We start from the raw sequence: 22,736 nt of genomic DNA, 5'->3' as shown, positions 1-22,736 counted from the left end.
TATGAAATTCCTAGCCAAATGGATGGACCTGGAGGGCATCATCCTGAGTGAGGTTACCCAATCACAAAAGAACTCAAATGATATGTACTCACTGATAAGTGGATATTAGCCCAGAAACTTAGAATACCCAATATTTAAGTTACAATTTGCAAAACACATTTACTCTTAAGTGCCTGCAAATTCTGTCGAAGACTACATTTGAGTACATCTGCGTGGTACTGTGTCGTCTTAAGAGTCTTCAGGCTTCCCAAGCGGGAAATAATCTTAACAGAAAAGGTACACATTTCCTCTGCTTCATTTGAGAAGATCGTTTGCCCCTAAAGATTACGATTAGAGGTGTTTGATCAAACCCTTTGATTGTGCTTTCTTTCCCATTAAAGAACCCGAGCAACATTCCAACGCCAGAGCTCAGGTTGGGGGCCCTACCTGCTGCAGCTCAGAGGCTGTGCGCTGTGCTCCTTCATTATGGTCTTCCTCCAGCAGCTCTGAGTTTAACTCCTCTAAGAATTCGTTCCTTTCATCTTCCAGCCAGCCTTCATCCAGCTGCAAGGGAGAACACATTAGTCCATTACATTATGTTAGTGAGACTCGTGCTAAAATAGGGTAAGCCCCAGCGCTGACTGCCAACCAGCTCTCTTTGTCGGTGATTCTCTTCAGAGCCTCAGCCCCCTCTGGTCACCTCTCAGAAAGAAGAAAAGGTGGGACAAAAAAAAGAAAGAAAGAAAAGGATTCTTAGGCCTTTTATCCTCTCCTGAAACAGCTTTAGATTTTCTCTCGTAACTGAGTAAATCCCACAGCACAGAACATTACCTTCTTTCAAAACCTATGAAAAGCACACTGCATAATCCACAGCTGGCATTCTCATTATCTCCCGCAGCCCCGGGTTAAAAGAACTGCAGTTGGTTCTGATAGGGCTATGAGACAATTGGGCCTTTACCCTTAACAACATCCCCCAGTGAGACTGTACACAACGCGCTGCCGCCAACAAGCAGATTTTATTCTTGTCCTTCTGCTTCTTTCATTTTTAGTTGGGTGACTCAAGCTAGCAAGGTGGAACCTTGGCATAAAGGAATTGACAGACAACACTGAATTTGTCTGTAAAAAAGAAAAGGAAAAATAATAAAACTAAACACAAAAACATAAAACTAAAAACCAAATACCCAAACATCTATTTATTTGTTCTGTCTGTCTGTCTGTCTATCTATCTATCTATCTATCTATTATCTATCTATATCTATAAATCATTTATCTATCATCTATCAATCATCTATCTATCTCTATCTCTGTGTGTGCATGTCTGTGCATGCATGTGTGAGAGTGTGTGTGTGTGTGTGTGTGTATGTGTGTGTGTGTGCCTGTAAGTGTCCCACATGCCATGGGACCCATATGAAGGTCAGAGGACAATGTGTGGTTTCTCTCTTTGCACCAGGGGATTTCTAGGGATTGAACTCAGGTTATCAGGCTTGGTTATAAGTGCCTTTAACCACTGAACCATCTCACTGGTACCTACGTTCTTTGAATGGAGGGAAAGCATTCCTAATCATGCCTGTTTATTCACAGGGTTCTGAGGATTATTCAAGGCCTTAAGCATGTGGAGCACATGCAGTCCTACTGAGGACATCTAAGCTCCCATGTCTAGGAGTTTGAGGGGACTTGGCCAATGTGGTATATACAGGCAGTGGAATGGTGCACAGTTTTGCTCATGGGTGATGAACGCAAATGCTCACGAGAGGCTCTTTCAACACTCAGTTAAACAAATCCTGTTGGTGTCTCCATTCAGAGTGACGCAGAAAGCTGGAGATTACCTGTGTAATATGATGGCTGTTGACAGCCAATACAGGTAATTGGCCTCCAAGTGGATTTCTGGAGCTGGAGTATATAAATTAACTGTTGTGCTCATTAAACAACCTGAACTGTCATCAAAACTCTGCTCTACTCTGTGCTCCAAAGAAAACAGGTGTCTAATGAGCACAGAAGGACAGTGGTTGGAGATGGTTTTAATAAGAAACCTTTAGAGACAAATGAGTGTCTTAAAAGAAAATAAACAAATAAGACAAACAAACAAAAAAAATAGAAAAAAACCCAAACTCTTGAAAATAGAACATTAAACAGCACAATAAGCACCCATATGCATGCATGGCACTCTCTAACAGAAGGCAGATCAGGGGTGTCATAGGACCATTTGTCTTGACACACCGGGAAGAGGGACTCTCTATTGGAGAAATTGCCTCAATGAGATTGGCCTGTGGGCATGTCTGTGGGCATTGTTTTAGTTTTTTACTGCAGTAGGAGGTCCCAGCCCACTGTGAGTGGTGCCATCCCTGGGTAGGTGGGCAGAGGTTGATTTAGAGAAGGTAGCTGAACAAACCAGCAAGGGGTATCCTCTGTGGTCTCTGCAGCAACTCCTACATCCAGGAATCTGCCTTGAACACATTCTCTGGTGTCTCTCAATAAGTTAAAACATACATACATACATATATACAGACAGACAGATAGACAAACAAAATGCCCCTTTCTTCTCCAAATCGCCTTTGGATCCGGTGTTTATCACAGCAATAGAAGTTAAATCAGGACATGCAGATTTCCTGGTGTCCATTAAAGCCCTCACAGAACTCACATCACCTCAGATACAACCGTTTACCAGACGTGTGGACAAGCTTCTCTGTCCTCCTTTTTCTTAATGTGGCCCAAGTAAGTTGTCCAAATGACTATGCTAATAAGAGTTCTGTATTCTTTAACCTTTTATTTTGAGCCATGAAGCTGTACAATTTAACTCTTAAACAAAATTATCTCAAGCTAAGTATGTTTCCTTCTTATAAATGTCACAAGGACTGTTCTTTTGTTTGTTTGTTTTTAAAATTAGGTCAAAGCTAGAATCTTCTTGATAGTTATATAGAACAGTCCTTTGAGGGCTAAGTAAAGTGGCGGGAAAGCTGGGAACAAAGTAGAAGTGACTCTCTCATCAAGTTACCATCCATAGGCACCTGTGTGCCTAACTTGGAGGCAGGAGCACATAGCCTCCAAGGAATGGAGGACCCCTCACTGCTGCCCCTCCCCTGATGCACCGCTGCATCACTCATTCAACTGCAGTCCATGCGCTACCTGAGCTGAGCTGCCAGGAAGGAGGGATCACCTTCACAGGACACTGTGTCTGCACAATGGAAGTCATGCATAGCGTCGCGGAGAAAGTATAGAGTACAGCAGCTCTAAAGGTAGTGGCTCCAAGGGTCTCTGAGAGCCCTCTCTGCCCCCATCTCCCCAGGGGAATAGGGTAGAAAAAGCAATATCTTTAATGGTCTGAGGAAGAAAACGGGCAGGAAATGAAAGAAAGGTGGCACGGAATGAAGGAAATGAGTTATTTAAAAATATTGCACAGATGCACAATACCGCCTCCGGCAATCACATAGATCATTTCCAAGAATCCGGAGAGTGTTCAAAACGTTTTTAAACACGTTAGGCCAAGCACACACAAAGCTTCCCCACTGTGCCTGCATGAAGTACACAGGCCCACAATACACAAGGCACACCGAACTTGATAGACAAAGATAGCAGATGGAAAAACAGGATTTGTTGTCTGGTTTTCCTTTTTTTTTTTTTTTCAACCTTAGCATGTACCGGGTAAATTCTATTTTTAAAGTATGGTGCTAAGATGAACGTTCTTGGATAATCTTGCTGGAAATCCAATTTCAAAGCAATTGTGTCTTTTCTAATCATATGGAGCATTTATTTATTTATTTATTTCTTCAAGGGTGAAGGCAAATACTGGTTTGAGACTGTAACACATTGTTCCGTGGCATCAGTGATGTCTGTTATCAAATGTGGAAACAGTCGGATTTGATGATTAATTTGCTAACTTTCACTCTTTCAGGTGCGAGTTCAGGAGGGTGAGCCAGTTACTATCAGGGACCAGTCTTAAAAGCCATGAATATCTATTCTTTCTCTTGCCTATTATGGTCAGGCTGGAAATGCCTTGGTTCTAAATTCACGAGTTTCCCCAGCAGCTGCCTGGGCAGACAGGACATTGACTTATATCTCTCTACACCATGGATGGCCGCTCAATTCATTCCCACTTACTATGAATTTTGCTGATATATATCCTTTTAATTCTTTTTCTTAAGGAAATGGTATTGGGGAGATAATTGGCTCAGGAACATTCTAGATAATTGGTACAATTTCCAATGTATTTTAAACATTCCTTCCTAGCAAGAATGCATTCCAGCCTGTCGTATGGGCTCATTTCTTCCCACTACTAAGACCTCAGGTGTGTAGCTTTACTCCGCTCCAGGCTACAGCAGACTTTATGAGAACCATTTAGCATGGTCAAGGGCATAAAGGAAATATATGCGGAAAGAGCGACTTTTATAACCACTCTATCCAAGTCCGAACCCAGCCTGACACTGAACTCTACTTAGCGTAATTTATAGAGAGAATGTAGTTACTGAGTCTGAAAAATATCAGATCAATAACCTAGGAGACAAGCGGTGACACAGCTAACTTCCCTCACGATACTGACAGGTGGATGGGACAGTGACAACCTGTCCTTTCTGCATTCAATGGGACAGGAGAAGGATGTGAAGGGAGATGTCTGTTAAGGGCCTTTCTCCCATCATTACCTCGCCTTTCTTCTGATGACATTGTCCTCTGTCAAGCTATAAAAGCACTCCTTTGGAAGCCTCTTTGGGAGGGAGCAGTTAAATGTTTGTTTTTTTGTTTGTTTTTTTGTTTTTTTGTTTTTTTGTCACATTAGCTATGGAAAAGAACTCACGTCCTTCATGGGACTACCCCATAGATATTTCATTTGATAGAATTATTTTAGGAAGATTTAAGATGATAGCAACATATGCTAATATCATTCTCATTAGCGAATCCTTCATGATGCCTTAATATGCCAATTATGTATTTTAGTCTAAACGAAGGGTCTACCCAGAATATAAAATAATCTGCAGTCAACTATGTCTCATTTGTTGATCCATTTAAATAACAACCAAGCAGAGGGAAAGGGAGAGGGGTGGGGGAGGGGAAGGGGGGTTCCATTTCGTGTGTTTTAAATTTCCCTCTAAAATTGGATACTCAGCTGCCTTTCTGTGGAGTCTTTAGCAGAGTTTTTTGGGGTAAGGTTGGGCAGTGAGGAACAGACTGGAATTTTATACTGTTTCACGGGTTGTACGGACACCCGTGAAAGTGATTCGATATCACCTAGCAGGAGCGCATGCACATTCATTCACGAACTCGGTGAGTATAGAGTGTAGCCTCAAGATCCCGCTCTTTGCTCGGACCTGCAAGTCGGGCCTGGCGATGAGCAGCACGATTCTCTTACACTCATCGCTGGAGAGCAGAGCCACGGCCTCTTCCCGGTTCTGGATGTCTTCCCCATTTATCTAGAGAACAAATGAAAGTGGCACATTAGTTTCTATTTCCACAATGCTGCACACAATAAATGGCGAATATCAGCTCATTTGTGGTGAATGTATGGACAACGAAGCTCCCACAATGGGCTCCTCGTCACCCCTCCGTGGAAAGTGCCTTCACTCAATTACACGCGTGCTGTAAGAGCCGTATCGATCCCTGAAGGATGGTGGACATCACAGGAAGCAGTTATGTTCATAAATGTCCAACCTGCGCCCTGGCAACATACATCTAGCAACACAATTAACCAGCCCCTGACAGGTGACGTTCATCTTTCTCCGCTCAGAGTAATGGAAGTGTCACTCTGAGATAATAGCGCTGGGGAAGCGGCCAGCAGTTCCACAACTGAAATCCGTCATCCTGCACGCTCCCGGGAGCCAATTAGAGAGCTGCAGCCTGCCTCTGAGCGGGCTGCTCTCCCAGACCGTTGCTGACCTGGGCTCGGTTAATCACTTCATATTGGTGTGGGGGTCTGACTCAGTTGTCCGAACATCACTCCGGCTATCCCCCAAATGAGTCTAATCCAAAGAGAGAACAGCAGCTCTTTAGGACCCTGTTCCCAGTGCTGACTCCCCCTAAGGATTGCCCATTTGCTCTTTCAACAAAACACATGCAATATTACAGATATACTTGGACTAGTTAAAGATCGGCATCAAGTAAAATTGACTTTATCAAAGGAGAGAAAGAGAGCAACCTGAGCTTTTGATTGCGCAGGGGAAAAAAAAAGATCCTATACTACTCAGACTTTCTTAGGTTGTAAAAATAGAGTAAGAATCCTTCAGCTACATTTTAGTGTCCAGATGCATTTGTTTTTAAGTTAGCATATTTTCTTTTTGGATGCTTAAAAATCATTCTGTTTTATTGATTTCTCAAATCCATAGAGACAATATTTCTCTACTGCTAGGGTAGTATCAAAATATGCAGAGATTTTGAACACAGAAGAAATTCTGCCTAAATGAATTCTAATTATGTAAGTTAAACAGAAAAAAAGACATGGTCATGCTAGCCAAGTTTTTTTTTCTTCCAGTAATTTTATATTTTCACTCAGAGTTTTCATTTTCAGGTCTCTGGGGGATTTTGGCCGACCCACGTGGACAAACAGGTTTATCAAAAACACAAAACCAAACCAAAGCAAACAAACAAACAAACAAAAACCCAACAACAAACAAAATTAGCCAAAGAGTCTCACTTTGGAAAGCAGCAAATAATCCTTATTCCTAAACTCTTATTATAGATACTTAGGAGAGCAGACCTCAAGTGGGAAAAAAAAATCATAAAACCTACAGGTATTTTGCACTCTCATCTAAATAGGCACCACCTTCATTTCCTGCTTGTCTGTGGATAGACACCCCCATGCTCATGGGTTTCTTATGCCCAACTTTCAAACCTTGTCCAACTAGGTCTATGGTTTTTAAAGGTTGTGACCTTTACTTCCTTTGAGCGAAGGACGTTTAGCCATTTCATGCCACCTCTCAGTTTGTCTGCAACTTACTGGTCCACCTGTCAGGCTTACCTGTCTCTTCCTGGACACGTTTGGTGGCAAATGTTCTGTGATTTCTGACATGGCTAATCTCCATCTTTTTTTGGCCTGGGATTTAACAATCACTACTTTCCTGTCTAGCGTTAACTCAAACATATGCGTGCTTTCCCTTCCTCACCCAGTTTCACCTGCTATTGATCCTGCTCTCACCCCTACTTATCCTAATGTTGCTCTCACATTTGCTGGCTTCGATTAGATGCTCATAGTGGGCTTTTCAGAGGGTTGTGGTAAAGGGCTTAACCATGTTCCTGCCATAGTAGCAGCTCATGCTTCTACGGCTTTTCATGTTGCATTGTTACACTCACTATTTATACTTTTAATCCCCCCGTGATGGCAAACTCTATCCTACCAAGTAAAGACAACAGAGTAAAATCTATAAACACTCAAATCCATAGTAGTAGGTCTGTCTCTGTCTAGACATGTATTTATTTTAGATATAGTTTTATCTCTTAGAAAGCCACCAATACTGTGTCACGTTTTTCAGTCCCTCTGGCTGGCACTCTGCTTTTCTTCTCTGCAAACTCACAACGGTCTGAGCTTTGCCTTCTAGGATTGCCAGTTAGCATAAAGCATTTGTCGTGGAAGCCACTCGCCTTCAGGGTCACGTGCGGGATGAAATGGAGCCAGCACAGAAATTTGCTATTAAAATATTATTCACTTTTATTCTTCTTCAAAAGAGGGGCCACTTCAGCCAACTGGTCGGTAGATTTCAGAGGGGTGTTCTCAGGATTTTAGTTGGATGTTCAAACCGACATAAAGCAAGAAATGCAGCCATGTGTTTCAGCAAAGAGTCCTCTCAAAGAATGAAAGATCTGAGGCAGGGAATCAGATAGAGCTTTCAACCTTCAGCTGCCTTTGTTCCTGAAATAATGGCTTGTGGTTACGGGGCTGCTGGTGGGGAAGAAGCTGGCTCTGCTGGAGGACACCAGGAAGACATAAAGAATCATAGAGAGAAAACGGATGGCCGGTCCTGTCCCCCTCGGCCTCCTGAAGGACTTTTGGCTTAAGATAGAGGGAATGAGAGCCTCGAGGAAAACAGTATGTAGGTTGTGTTTGAAACAAGGTTAATCTTTAAGGATAATTAGATGTAGACCTCATGTTATCTGCGCATCAACATATGTAAATATTCAGTTCAAAATGGGTATTGGAGCGGGGTTGGGTGTGGGTGGTGGAAGTAGGCGTTGTCTTCTTCCTGGGGGAGATAAATGAATCAAAAATCTCACTTTAGGCCTGATCTCCTGGGAGAGGGAGTGTGTAGAGGAACATGCCCAGAAATCTATAAATGGCATAATACGGGATTATTTTTCTGCTTCAGTATACCAGTATTTAGGCTTCAAAAGTATTGCAGCTGAGACAGATGGGCATCTGAAATGTTGGCATCCAACCTATGGCATTTCTAAGGCAAAAACCTAAGTATCTTGGGCAAAAGAAGGCTATTCTGTTTTGTATGTATTTAATAACAAAGGGAGGAGAGGGGGGAGCTGGGGCTAGGAAAAGAATCGGGGAAAACTGCTATTCAAGGAGAGAAAATGAACATCTAGGACGACATGTCGTCGTTGTATACAGTACAAAGAATGCAGGCAGCTTGCTCCAAGGCTGTCATCCCACTCTGCCTTCTGCAGAGCCTTCCCGGGAAGAATCCACAGGCACGTGGCGGGTTCTTTGGCCAACATGATATCTCAGGGAGTCTTCTTTGCTTCTTCTCTTTTTTTTTTCTTTTTTTCTTTTTTGTTTTTTTGAGACAGGGTTTCTCTGTATAGCTCTGGCTGTCCTGGAACTCACTTTGTTGACCAGGCTGGCCTTGAACTCAGAAATCCGCCTGCCTCTGCCTCCCGAGTGCTCTCTCTGTGCTTCTTACTCCAACAAGATAGTGGGACATAGTTCTACTTCCAGGAACTGGTTATTTGTGTGACACTTAACCCTTGCAGTTCTGACTCAGGCGTGCTTTTGTTGATGCTATGCATTTTTCTTTTAGGTGAATTCCTGAAACAAATTGGATCTAAGGGCTTGTCAGTGGTACAGTGGGCAGACGCAACAGGCACTTAGTGGGAGAACATATGAGAACGTGAAATGTTCTGGAAAAGTTGTCTCATGATTTTCCTTGTGCATAGTACCTTGGTGATAGCTACCACCTGTGAGTGAGTGTAGTTTTGTGTGTGTGTGTGTGTGTGTGTGTGTGTGTGTGTGTGTGTGAGAGAGAGAGAGAGAGAGAGAGAGAGAGAGAGAGAGAGAGAGAGAGAGATGTGCCATCAGGAAGTTACCTGAGAAGGCTGTGTGGTATGTTATCAGAAGAAAATACTAGCTCTGCAATGAGGGCAGGCCCATAAATACACTCAACTTAGCTCATCGTAATAGACAATTAAAACCATAGTTGACCCAGAGAGAGGTTCTTTTAAATAGAAGTCAACCAGGAAACCTTATGTCGAAGAAGCAATTCCTCTGTTTGTCCCATTGCCCCCTCCCTGGGAAAGGGGTCTTTAATTGTTCATTACAAGGTATCCCATAATCTCCCCACCAGACAGATGGGAGCGATTTGTCTGTGGATATAATTTTTGTCATAGCTTTATTTCACCACCACCCCTAAGACACGTTGATTCTTATGTGTGTGAGACAAAATTGAATTCTAGGCTTTTTTTTTTTTTAAATGTGATGTGTGTGTATTCATTTAGTTTGCTGTATTTGTCACAGAATATAAAGCAATCTGGCAAAAACACCATTTATCAGCCCTGCCATTGACTCTTCAATGAACTAATTCCATTAAAAAAATCTTTATTATTCTCTAGGCATTTTTCTTCGCAGATAAATCTGCATACAAAATAGCTAAGAACCTAGACGCTTCAAAATACGCAGTCTCGTGGAAACACGTGCACCCCGTTTCTATCCAGTTAGCCACAGAACTAAAGGATGTAATTTTTTTCTAAATGTAATCTTTAAAACTGTGCTTGCCTAGGGGACAGTGGTTAGCTGGAAAATTGGAAGGGGGCCAGAGGATGGTATACTGGGAGCTGTAGTTGTGGAGGATATGCGGTTAGAAGGAGTGAGGGCCGACAGAGAAGCAGCAAAGAAAAATGACAATGGGTACATTTACTTCATCAAAGCGTGGCTGAACAGGGTGGTTACTCTGAGGGTTCAAAACCTTCCAAGTCCTTTGGATGCCGAACACCTTATTGTGTGTGTTAGCACTTAGTGACCGCGGAGAGCCAAGAAGTCACACTACCTCAGTGTATTATAGATATTAATAAAGCAACAGCAGAGTTAATATTTCATTTTACTTGAAAAAAATACAGCATCTGACCCTTCCAATATTTATATCAAATACCAACTTAAGTAGGATACTGTAGCAAAGATTTTCTGTAGATTGTCTTCACCTGTCCTGAATGCCTGTTTCATTCATTGACTTGTTTGTGTATGTGTGTGTGTGTGTGTGTGTGTGTGTGTGTGTGTGTGTATACGATGTACCCAACAATGGGTACAGTTCCATTTGCTTAACTACAGGCCACCGCTCATAAGTCTTACTCTACTGCCTATCCTTGAGGTTTTTTGGAAACTGCTTGGACCCTAGGTCATCAGAAACTCTTACGTTTTCTGCTTTCCTGACCTTTGTAGAGGATCGTGGATGGAAGGATCTGTAGCATCCTTTCTAAGGAAGAGAAGAGGTGTGAGAGTGATGGAGGTTAGCAAGGTGGCCCTGGGTGCTGACAGGGTAACCAAGCAGCTTAGGGACTCCTTCATTATGCTACACTGCTCTGTGGTCTTCTGTGTGGGCTGCTGTGATCCCACTTAGGACAGGATTCCCCAAGTGTATCTTGGATATTTTCTGAAGCTCAGGGTTGTAGCAGAAAGTCTGAGGAAGCATTCCCTGGGATCCACTAGAAGACGTGGGAACTCTGGATCTGCTACTACATCTAGACGTTAAGTATGCACCTCTTCAATGGTCCACACTAGCACAGCTGTGACTATGAACTCTGATGAGCAGTTTCACTTGGAGTGAGGTTGATCTGGACGTTAGACTTTCCATGGAGTCTTCCAGTCACACTTTAAGGCAAGAACCCATAAGGGCTGTCAGGAGCTGAGACAAGTTTAGAGCAGAGCCAGTAGCTTCCTGTTAACTGCCATCAGGCTGTGAGAGTCTTTCCAGCCCCATGCCTCCCTCTGATCTCCGACAATTTTATCTTTCTCATTCAACTGGATTCTAAATGTCTCTCTGTTTTCATATTTCTCTATGGAGACAAAATCAGAGCCCTTCCTTCTGGCCTTGGCAGCTCACTCTCTAGTCATGGGCTACTACTGCTGGTTTGGACTTCTAGACTTGTGTATAGTAAGGGAACACATGGAACCATGTTTGAGCAGTTCACTGTGCAAAGGGCAGCCATCAGGACTCTTAGGAACAGCAGCTACTGTGTACCAGCCATTTCTCAGCACCGTGCTAAGCACACCCCATACATCTCATGGAAGCTTTGCAACAAGAGCAGGGTATAACTCAAGATATGAAAATGGGCTTGCAGTGAAGGAGGGTAAACAGTGTGTGGAAGCCAACAGGAGGAGCTGGAAATCAAAAGCCTCCTTCTGGAAGCTGTTTCTCAATAACTGTCATTCAATAACTCTAGAGAGATGGTACCACTTTTGCTTTCAAAGTGCTGAAAATGGTGGTATTTTGTTTCATAGATGATAATATGCAAAAGCAATGACAAGCTCTTTTCCCCCCAAGGTTTTACAAGAAACAAGATAAAATGAGAGCCATTAGATGGCCTGTGGGAAACCTGGGAAATAAACACGTCACGTACTTGTAAAATACGATCCCCTTCTCGAATCCGGCCATCCTTGGCAGCGATGCTATTTGGGTCAACCTGTAATAGAGAAGGCATACATCTTCAGGGCCATACAATATCCTTCTGAGAGCGTACAATGTGTAGTTTTAAAATATATTAAGACATTGTAGTTTTAGACTATATTGACTCAGAATTCTCAATTGATTCGTGACAGGGCATGTGCCAATTTTTTCTTGGCCAAAAAAAAAAAAAAAAAAAAAATCAGGGATTCTAAAGCTGGGAATGAACCACTTTAAAGCTAACAATAACAAAATGGACTTGGCAGAGCTTCGATTGCAGGGCATTTTTTCCATCCCTTTCCCCTCCATCCCTGCCTTCCCTTTTCATGTCCTTTCAGTCATTTTTGAAGCCCAGTTAGTTGTCAGACAGTCTTTACCTGACAGGATGCTATGATGATGTTAATACCAGGACTTTACAGTCTTTACAGTATATAATGTGACAGTAAATAATACTGGAAATCTCTTAGGAAAGCTGACAGATCTCTTAAGCCTTCACTTATTAAAGTGATTTCGGTTTCACAGGCATATTACCTTTAAAGATATTTTTAATCTATATTGTTCAAGAATTAAAATCTATCTGTACATCCTGTTACTCGGTATCACTTTACATAGAGTGGAAATTACGTCAACTTTGCATTATTAGAACAAACAGAGATTTAAAGCTCTACTAAGAATATTCCAATATTTTAACAGGCCAAACTTGGGTGATGGCTTTCAGTTCCTTGAGGCGATTTTATCTATTGCGTTCCTGTGATCATTCCAAATCATTGGTATAGGCTCGTTGCATCCAACCTTCTTTTCTGAGTTAAGCATTTCAAGTATCTCATGAGGTCGATCTGCTCCCAGACACTGAGAGTAAGAGGAGGAGCCAAGCGCAAAAGGCCTCGTGGTCATACGCAGGCAGTGTAAGGGCAAGTCTTTCCAAGTCCACATGTTCGGTTCCCATGGCCTCTTTATCACCTCTAAAAAGGGAGGTTTCAAGTCCGACAGATTTAAATACCAAACATAGACTTACCGGAATGAAGAGGATTATGCTATTGATTTGTGTCCCTTTAAAAAATCCATCCAACACATGAAACTCTTGTCTTTCAAACCTAAAACTAAACCAGACCACCCATGAAACTGCCTGTCTCTGTATACATTACAGAAAGGGTTCGGTAAGTATTGTTTGAATCCTCCTCCATCCCTTTGTAAGAGGGAGGGGTCACTGGAATCCTTCATTTTAAAGAAGTAGTCAAATTGATTTTTTCCACTGGAGAGTTTTCCATGTAGGAAGAGGCCAGCAAAAAGATAAAGAAATACACCATTATATAGTTTCAGAGTAGAGTGAAAAAGAAGAAGTACCCCTCTGTATTTTCAGAATTGTGTTGTTCTCTGTGTGTGTTTGTGGCAGATCTCTCGAATATTCTAAGCAACTCTATAGAAAACTACTGCACCTAGTTTCTTCCAAGGTGCTGTTTTTAACACGGCAACTGTGAAAACTTAGACTGCAGTGAACACTAGCATCCAGTTTGCCTAACCCTTAAAGACATATCCTCGGGAATTAAGCTACGTAATAAGCACATCTTCATGTTGACTACAGGTGTAGTTTTAAATAATATGCATAGGTCCTCTACATAATACTGTGGTTGTCTATCTTGGGGTGCTTGTGGGAATTCTTACAGTGGGAGAGGGAAGGGTGTCATTAGGGCCCTTTTCTTCCTACTGGGTTGCCTCATCCAGCCTTGCTATGAGGTCTGTGCCTAGTCTTACTGCATCTTCTTATGCTGTGTTCGGTTGATATCCCTTGGAGGCCTGCTCTTTTTTGAAGGGAGGTGGAGAAGCAGAGCACCAGGGGGAGAGGAGAGGTGGAAGGAGAGGTGGAAGGCACAGAGGATATAGTTGGGATGTGGTATATGAAAGAATAAATAAATAAATAAATAATAAAAGTCTTTAAAATACAAAAAAAAAAAAACCCTCACATATCTTTTTCACGTTTTCCTGAAATCCACTGCGGATAAGTTGTGGTTGATAACCTTTCAAGCTAACACTAAAATGGTGACTCGAATGTAGTGTTTTTTTGGCCTCTTGAAAATGATCTTGTGGTTGAACAAAAGAAGTGGGCAGATGTACTTCTTGGGTATTTAAATCTATTAACCCCTCCCACAGAGGAAAAGAGGTGATTATTATGCCTGCTAGTTTAAAACAATTAGCCCATCCCGTTGTTATCAGTGTATTAAAGGATGCAATGGAAGGGAAGGACAAATGTTTGGGGAGCAGGGCTGAGCTCAGCCTGCTGCTGTCTTCTGGGGATTTATTCAAATTGATACAATGTTCCCACATTCACACTTTTTCCTTGCTCGGATTCTGCAGGGGAAGCCCCCACCGCTAAACAAGCTGATGATAATTGCGTTCCTCGGGCAGCATAATTTGCTTCCCTAATTGAAAGTGGCAAGAGTTGGAAGGCAGCCAGTTCTTCCCACTCGGGCCTTGGAAAAGAGGCTTCCCTCCTCCTGAGCCCCTTCAAGTCCTCCTACCCTTCTCCTTCCTGCCCAGGTCTTCACAGCATCTCTTACCTCGCTGACATAAATGCCCGTGTCTTCTTCATCATCGGTTCGGTAGCAGACTGTCAGGCCCAGCTTCTCTTGACTGCTAACACGACACAGCTCGACCTCCTGGGGGAATGGCATACATATTGAGGCATTAATCTCAGAGTGGAAATTCAAAAGATGCGTTATCGGTCACTGTGAAAAGTTTTAAACATTATTGGCTAACATCTGAAATAAATCTTTGTGACCAAAAGTATTGAAATTTATTTCTCATCAAGTTAATTTTTCTTGTAGACTTAAATCAGCACTTCAAATGCTCGTTCCATAGTTTGAAATATGTAGACTCACATGAGTTTGCACACCAAACTACACAGGTTATTAGGTTGGGATTATAAAGTAATCAAAGATATCAAAGAAAGTAGAAAAAGCTTTGTAAACATTGCTATAGAATTTTTGTCTGTAATGTAATAAAAGCAGATAAATTTGAACAACAATAACAACAAGGTTATACTGAATCGTTCTGTTAGTTCTTCCTTGAGTTTTATACCATGTGATAAGAAGCGAGGGTTTGTATAGGTCAGGTCAGATTTTTCTATTATCCTGCAGAAAGCTCCAGCCTTGGAAAGGAATGGGTTCATCCAGCTGAAGGGAGAGCTATCAACCTCCATACAGGGCAGAGGCAATGATTCAGAATACGGCAGTGAGCGAACAAGAAAATACATTCAGTGGCAGGCACCGCTGAGGGGCTGGGGATGGCGGCTCCAGGTAATGTGTACTGGATCTATTTCCTGATTTATGTTCGGTAAAATAATAATAAATTTCAGTTTCCTATAATGAAATGGGCTTGTGCCACTTTCGGATGCCGACTGGGATAAATCATACAATTCCAAGTGTCTTGGGAAACTTGTTCCTACTGTGGAGGAGAAGGTAAGACCTACCACTAAGTAGTCAGAGGAGGGAGGAGGGAGGAGGGAGGAGGGAGGAGGGTATGATTTGGAAGGGAAGCCTGGCTCTTGGCTTCAGCCCTGTGGACCTGTGTCTTTCTCTGTGCTGTCAGTGCCACCTCATCAATAAACAGGAGTGCCACCATGAGCTCAGCCACTACCAGGAAGGATGCTGTGACTCCTTCCCAATCTTTCCTTGCCTGCATAGATTTTTGTAAAAGCGAACCCATATTTAAGAAGCCTTTCCTTTTTGATGGAAAATGTGTGTGTATGAGCATGTATATATAAAATGATTATGAAGCTGAATAATACACTGATGTGGGCATATAGGTCTGTTTTTCCCCAACTGAATGTTGAAATCCTAACCCTCGAGGTGATTGTCCGATCAGGAGGAGGAACCTTTGAAAGGTAGCTAGGTCATGAGTGGGAAGACTGTGAAGGAAAAGAGTGCTCCTATGAAGAAAGGGGCAGGGTGCACAGTTGCTCTCAAGTATGCAGGTCACAGGGTGACTGTGCTCTCGGTGAGAAAGTGGGCCCAATGAAAGACCAACCTGCTGCTGCTTTCATCTTGAACCTCCCAGTTCCAGCTCTGAGGAACGTGTCTGTACTATATGAGTCACCTGATGTCTGGTTATCTTACTACAGTACACAGAATAGACAAAGACAGCAAGGCCCAGCTTAGCTACCCAAGAGTAGAGATACTGGGGCTAAATATGAAAAAGTTCACTTGGCTGTGAACAAGAGGATGCTTCCTACAGCATTCTGTATCGTCTGGGGAAATTCCCTCCCTTCAGTTTAGCATCTCAGAGATGCCCTGGCCACTGGGTAAAGACTGTTTAAATGATGCGCTATAATCTATGGATAAATCCTTAACGAGGACATTTACTATCATAAATTCCAATGACCAATAATTTCATAGCCAACAGCCAATGTAAAACAAAAGGTAGCTTTCTACCCTGAGACAAGTATTGCAAATTAGTACAAAATGAAACCAAAGGATGTAAGTGTGTAGGCTACTGTAAGGGCTTTTAAAAGCAAGCTGGACAAGAATGCTGGCCAACGTGCCAAACTGGATAGAGAAAAGACCGTGAGACCTCAACCTACACAAAGAGGTACAGGCAACTGAGAACAGGAGAGATGGTCCCTGGGGGAAAAGCATACCAATTGGTTGCTCAGTGCCAAATGTTCAGCTGGGCATGGGAACACACATCTTTAAGCCCAGCACTCAGGAGGCAGAAGCAGGTGGATCTCTGTTAAGTTTGAGGCCAGCCTAGTCTACATTGTTAGTTCCAGGATGGCCAGAGCTATATGGTGAGACACCTTGTCAAGAAAAACAAACAAAAACAAAAAAAGAAAACATAAATATAAGTAACATAATATGGAACATTAACTATAATTGGGCTATATTAGGGATGTATTTATATATAATACAGATATGTATGTAATAATAATTAATGAAAAAGAAGCCATGGATTTGAAGGAGAAGTATGTGGGAGGGTTTGAAAGGAGAAAGGAGAAGGGAGAGACACTGTAATTAAATTACAACCTCAAAAATAAACAACATTCCAACCAAGCTTTTGGGGGAGCAGAAAAAGGTGGGAAATCCATCTGTCCCGGACAGAACAGGAAATAAGGACTTCATTTGTTACCCAAAGGGGAAACACATACACCAAGCCATGGTCTCCTCCAAACTGACAGCTTGCTCATAGCTCTGGAGGCTGATGGTCCCTAACTCAACCTGGACCTCCAGGAAGGAGTCACAGCCACAGATCTGCCTGCCCCACCAATAGTACAGTGAGCAAACCAGCCCGCTGCCCAAGAAAGAGTCTTCCAAGGAAACCTGAATACACTGCAGAGAGCTGCCTTTGCAGCTCTTAAATCAAGGTTGCTAAGGAAGGACAACTCGTGCAGGGGGAGGCACTTGCATATGGATATACTTCTCAATGTCTGCACAGAATTCCTAGAGTTATCTGCCCACTCTTGGGGGGGTCTGTCTAGGAGAGCATAGCAGAGTGCTGTGTAATAAGACTGAATGAATCTATTAACAACAGAATCTCTAGAGCTATCCTAAGTAGCTACCCAAGTATTCAAAGGAAAAAAAAAAAACACTTAAGACCTTGAGATATTTTTTCAATATTTTCATACCTTTGAACCTATGTAAAGAGTATTAAAGAGTATTAAAATCTAGTCTAGATTTCCAGGACACCACTTTCTGAGACGGCACACACCTCCTGTATCTAGCTGCCTTTGTCGGGCTTTCTGCACAGGTGTTTTAGGCTTCCCATTTAAGCATCCCACCAGCGAAATCTGGTGTTTGCTCTGAGCTTCTGTTCTCTTACAGGTGTACTTGAGAAGTAAAACTGATAAATAAATCTCCTTTAAAAGACTCGTTATTATAATGTAAAATGTAAATGTGGGGTAAAATACAATATATGTATATTAATATATATAATATATAATATAATAGATATAATATGTATAAGGTAAAGATACAATTTTAGGAAAATTATCTCTTGACCTCCAAAAGATTGAACTTTTGGCAGTTTATAGCAAATCCATAATACACCACTCGATTGTTTAAGGATATATACCTAATCTGCTGTTATACTGTGTTCTCAGCCTGTTTAAAGCCAACCTCCCTTTGAGAGCCATGGAACACCTAACCTTACTATGCCTTGGACGACCTATACAATCAGCTTTCATAAGCTAAGCTGACACCTGGCTTTAATCTTTGGTTGTACACTCTCCCCTGTCCCTGACTCTGACTCATGTATGTGTGTATGTCTGCGTGTGGTAGTAATCATTTGCTGGAGGCAGCCAACAGTGGAAAGCAAAATGAAGACCGACCATCAATGTTGCAAACAACATGGATGTAGCTCGATACCATGTGTGCAGTACGATACTTTTTCTGCGCTTACTATTTTACTCTATAAAACTTTAAGGATTTCTGTAATGAATCCCTCATTCCTTTCCCATTCCATGTTTTCTGTGCTGTTCAGTATAGAGAAGTATAGAGAGAAGCCTACTGTTAGAGGCAGAAGTAGCAACAGCAGCAGATCAGAGAGATGCACAGAGTAGACAAATCACAGATAGACCAACAAACCATGATCTACAGACAAATGGAAGACAGGAAGACAAGGAGAGAAGTACAAAATTCAGGCTTGGGCTCAGATTAATCCAAAATGTGATGCTATGTTTTCATCCCTTGATACAACATCATAACATATTTATATCTCTAGGGTTATCTTTAGTGCATTCACTAGACAAACTGGGGCTTGAAGGATGGTTCAGGGTGCTGGCTTCTCTTCCAGAGCACTTCTGTTTGAGTCTCAGTACCCACTTGGTGGCTTACAACTGTCTGTAGTTGAAGATGTGGGTGGACCTGACAATTTCTTCTGAACCCCATGGGCAGTCCAACATGCAGGCCAACACTCATGCACACAAAATAATTTTTTAAAAGATCATGTAAAATGTGATTCAACAGGAGGTTAGTTCATATCACCACAGGCAGAAAATTCACAGCTTTCTGTGCACACACACACACACACACACACACACACACACATGTTCATGTATGTGCATGGGTGCTTAGAAGCCAAGGATGAAGGTCAGTCTCTTTCTCAATCATGTTCCTCCATTGAGAAACATTTTTCTTTATATTTATTTATTAAATCTGTGTGTATTGGTCAAAGTCCAACTTGCAGTAGTTAGTTCTCTTCTTCTGCCATGTAGATCCAGGGGATGAATGTAGGTAGTTGGGCATGAAGTTGACAGTCTTTGGCAGCTGAGCCACATTTCCAGCCCCACTTTTTTGAGTCAGGGACTTTTAGAGCTAGGAGTTTGTTGACTGGCGAGACTGGGTGGAATGTAAGAAGCCCCAGGAATGTTTCAGTCTTGATCTCCTAACAGGGGGATTACAGGCAGTTCTCAATGTGCAGTGCTTTTTTATTTACATGACGGCTGGCGCTCCAAAATCTGGTCTTTGAATGTACATGAGAAGCCTGTTCTCTACTGCGCTGGCTCCTCAGCCACACACGGTTTTAATTCATGGGCTGGACTCCCAGGGTTAGAGCTTCAGGCACTGAGGAAAGTCCAGGTCTGATGACTTACATCTTACAATTCACAAGCCAGGGAACCCAGCCCTAGTGTAGGATGACAGTGCTTCCTTCCTGTGGTGGTTCCACAATTCACACAGGTTCACGGAACCACACAGTTCATAGCGGAGGTTCTTATGATAAAGTTACTAATAAGTGTCTTCTATAATATGCTGGTTTGAGGCCAGGGAAGCTGTGCAGGCACCATGAGATGGATCTGCGGCAGAAGTTGCACCCAGCACTCTTTTGTCCGTCCCAGGCTGGCTTCCGAAGAAGCACCTGAAGTAACAGGCCATGCTTCCTGCATCTTCACACACAGCTCTCTGTCTACCAGGAGTTCATTTGAAAACCATAAAAGTGAAAAAGCTATTGGCTCCTTCTCAGAGGCAATTCATGGGTGTGTGCAAGCTTCAGGTCTGCCCTGATGCAGACAGAAGTGCTAATGTCACATATGTCACCGTGACAGCAAATGGGCACTTCACACACCTGGCATAGCCACATTCACTTGTATATAAACACATGTCAAAAAATCCTATCCTGGAAATGGATAAAGTTTCATTTTAAAAAATAAATCAAACCATGGCATCCATTCCTCTGAGAATTAGCTTGTATGTAGATGGGGTATGGAAAAGATTGGAGTCAAAAGAGCTTTCCGCAAAAATCCCACTCTTAGGACAAGAATGAGCCATTAAACAATGATTTCTCAACTTCGATCCATTATGTTTTCATTAAAGAGAGAGGAAGAGACCATGGGTAAAGAAGGAAGATAGCACTGTACTGGGAATGCAAACTAACAGAAATCAGAATGGAGGGTTTTCAGTGCCCCCATATAGTCCAGTTACCCTGCCATATAGTAAATATCCAAAGAAGAAGAAATCAGTGTGTCACAGAGGCACCTGAATCTCATGCTTACTACTACACTAATCATGATCTCCAAGGTATGGAAGGAACAAGGGTCCAGAAACAAATGAATGGGCAAAGGAAATGTTGCTTATATACACCATGGAATACAGCTCAGCTGTTGAGACAACATTCTGTCATTTGTAGCAACAAGGACGGAGGCCATTATGTCAGGTGAAATGGCCTCACTAAAACAAATACGGAGTGTTCTTATTTATATTGGAATAGCAAATGGATCCCATGGAAGGAAGACTTAGGAAGGGTGATTCCCAGAGCCTGGAAAGGGTACAAGGAGAGGGATAGAGTGAGATGCTCTGACACAAGGGTGCAACCGTGGGTGATGGAGAATAGTTTCCATGGTGCTGTCGATACCTGTCATTACCAATAACTGGCTGAACATTCCAAAATAGCTAGTAGAAAGGACTTGGAATGTTTTCAAAATAACGAAATGACAAATGTCTGAAGCAGTAGATTTGGTAATTAAATTGACACAATCATCACATATTATATACAAGTCTTAACGATCACATTTCTCTCCAGAAATATGCACAAGTACTATGTTAAAATAAGAACATATTTAATTAGAATATATTTAGTCAGAATATATTTGTTTTGAAAAGTATTTATTTTATTTGAAAAAAACAGAAATGAGTTGTACTAGAACACTGTGAAAATATTTTCTTTTATGATTGAGTCTAGGAAGGAATTAAGAACTTGAAAGAAAACCATAATCAAACATTTGGTCTGTAGCTAAGGCTCTAAGCATAGAGGCTTGCAAGCACTGAGTGAGAAACTACTATTACTCAAGCTGGAACAATATCTAGGACCAGAGAGGGTAGTCATCTCAGAGGAGACAGTGAAAAGAGGAGGGCCGTTCACATCTCTGTCTTCAGTTAGTGTTGTGTGTTCATAATAATTAAGGAGATGTCTTGGAAATTATTGAAAATAGTCTGTTGAAACTGGACAGTTTAACCCTGCAGAGAAGAAAAGCCCCTTACTATGTCAATCCTACTATCTTCCAGGCAACGGAAACCTACATCACACTTACAAGAATATAAGTAACAAAAATCCGTGGCCCAAGTCCCAGTAATGACATCATTGCATTCATAACAAACTATTCAACAGCAAGTAAGTCTCATTTCTCAGCAGCCTTGTCAGCAACCTCTTTCCCACTGAGATTATTCCTCCGTTTACTATTTGAGTGCAGACTTTATGAACTCTATGACAAATAGACCTGAGTTATCCGCTCCTTGTTGTAGGATGTGAATCCTCTTGACACAAAAATGCTCATTTGGTTGAGGGTTTTAAACTAAAGAAGAACATGGATCCCACCTGGGTGGAAACTGAAGAGGGGGCTGGTAATTAGAATTATAGAGTGGAACACAAGTAGAAATGGAAAACTAAGATACAAGAACATCAAATTCTGCTCTAAGGTCTACTGGAACAGGTGACTTTATGGAATTTGAAGTCCACCTAGGTTGATCCCATATGTCAGCAGTTATGATGAATGTTGTTATAAACACAGGAGGTAGATGTCTCTATGACATACTGATTTTATTTCCTTTTGGACATTTAGCCATTATAGCTAGGTCATGTAATAGGGTTTGAGAAACCTCATGCTATCTACAATGAGCACAACGGTGTAAGTGAAAACCACAGGGAATCTGTGTGCAGCAGATGATGCTTGCTGGGTCTTTTGAGAAGACTGTCACTATTGGTAGGAAATCATTTAAGAATCCAGGGATCCAAGGGTTTAAGTGTTGAGTTTTGAGCATTGAGTGAAGATTGAAATGACTGTTGATTATCTTTCTAATGGCATTGCCAATTATCACAGTCATTTGTGATGATTAGTTCTTGGGAGTTTTCCATCAGAACAACTTAAAATGCCAACACAATGTACGAGAAGTATTATTTGCTGCCAGAGGAGAGGTGTCTGCCTAGTAGGGCTCGGCTGGAGCAGGTGGGGGAGCCAACTTGGGTTCTGGATGCCTCAGAGACTAGTCTGCACAGGTGAGACTGTGGACTACAGAAGCGACACAGGTTCTGGGACAGGCAGAAGCAACACAGCTTCTGGGACAGACCCCGTTTCAGGCTCCAGACATCCGGGCACCTTCCCCGCCAGAGGAGAGGTGTCCACCCAAGAGGGATCTGCCGGAGCAGGTGTGGGAGCCATCTTAGGTCCCAGATCCCTCAGAGACTAGTCTATGCAGGTAAGAGTGTTGACTACAGAAATGACACAGCTTCTGAAACAGGCAGAAGCAACACAGCTTCTGGGACAGGCCGTTTCGGCCCTACATCTTAAGTCAGGAGGCAAGTCCAAATGCCAGATATCTGTGCACCTTCCCTGCAAGAGGAGAGCTTGCCTGCAGAGAGTACTCTGACCACTGAGACTCAGGAGAGAGCTAGACTCCCAGGTCTGCTGACAGAGGCTAACAGAATCACAGGAGGAACAAGCTCCAACCAGAGACAACTATAACAACTAACTCCAGAGATTAC

The 22,736-nt window shown here is 42.3% G+C and overlaps 1 protein-coding gene across 1 annotated transcript in view; it reads right to left on the bottom strand.

Annotated features, from left to right (window-relative positions):
- Positions 1-22,736, bottom strand: part of Pdzrn4 (PDZ domain containing ring finger 4) — a 356,285-nt gene that overhangs the window by 13,394 nt on the left and 320,155 nt on the right. Inside the window, 4 exon segments of the mRNA XM_021183579.1 lie at positions 427-543; positions 5,277-5,378; positions 11,731-11,793; positions 14,330-14,428. Coding sequence (XP_021039238.1) covers positions 427-543; positions 5,277-5,378; positions 11,731-11,793; positions 14,330-14,428 — 381 coding nt within the window.

The sequence above is a fragment of the Mus caroli genome, chromosome 15 (assembly GCF_900094665.2).
Source record: "Mus caroli chromosome 15, CAROLI_EIJ_v1.1, whole genome shotgun sequence".
Lineage (NCBI taxonomy): Eukaryota > Metazoa > Chordata > Mammalia > Rodentia > Muridae > Mus > Mus caroli.
The sequence above is the reverse complement of the archived record's forward strand: the minus strand, read 5'-3'. Positions and strand labels throughout refer to the sequence as shown.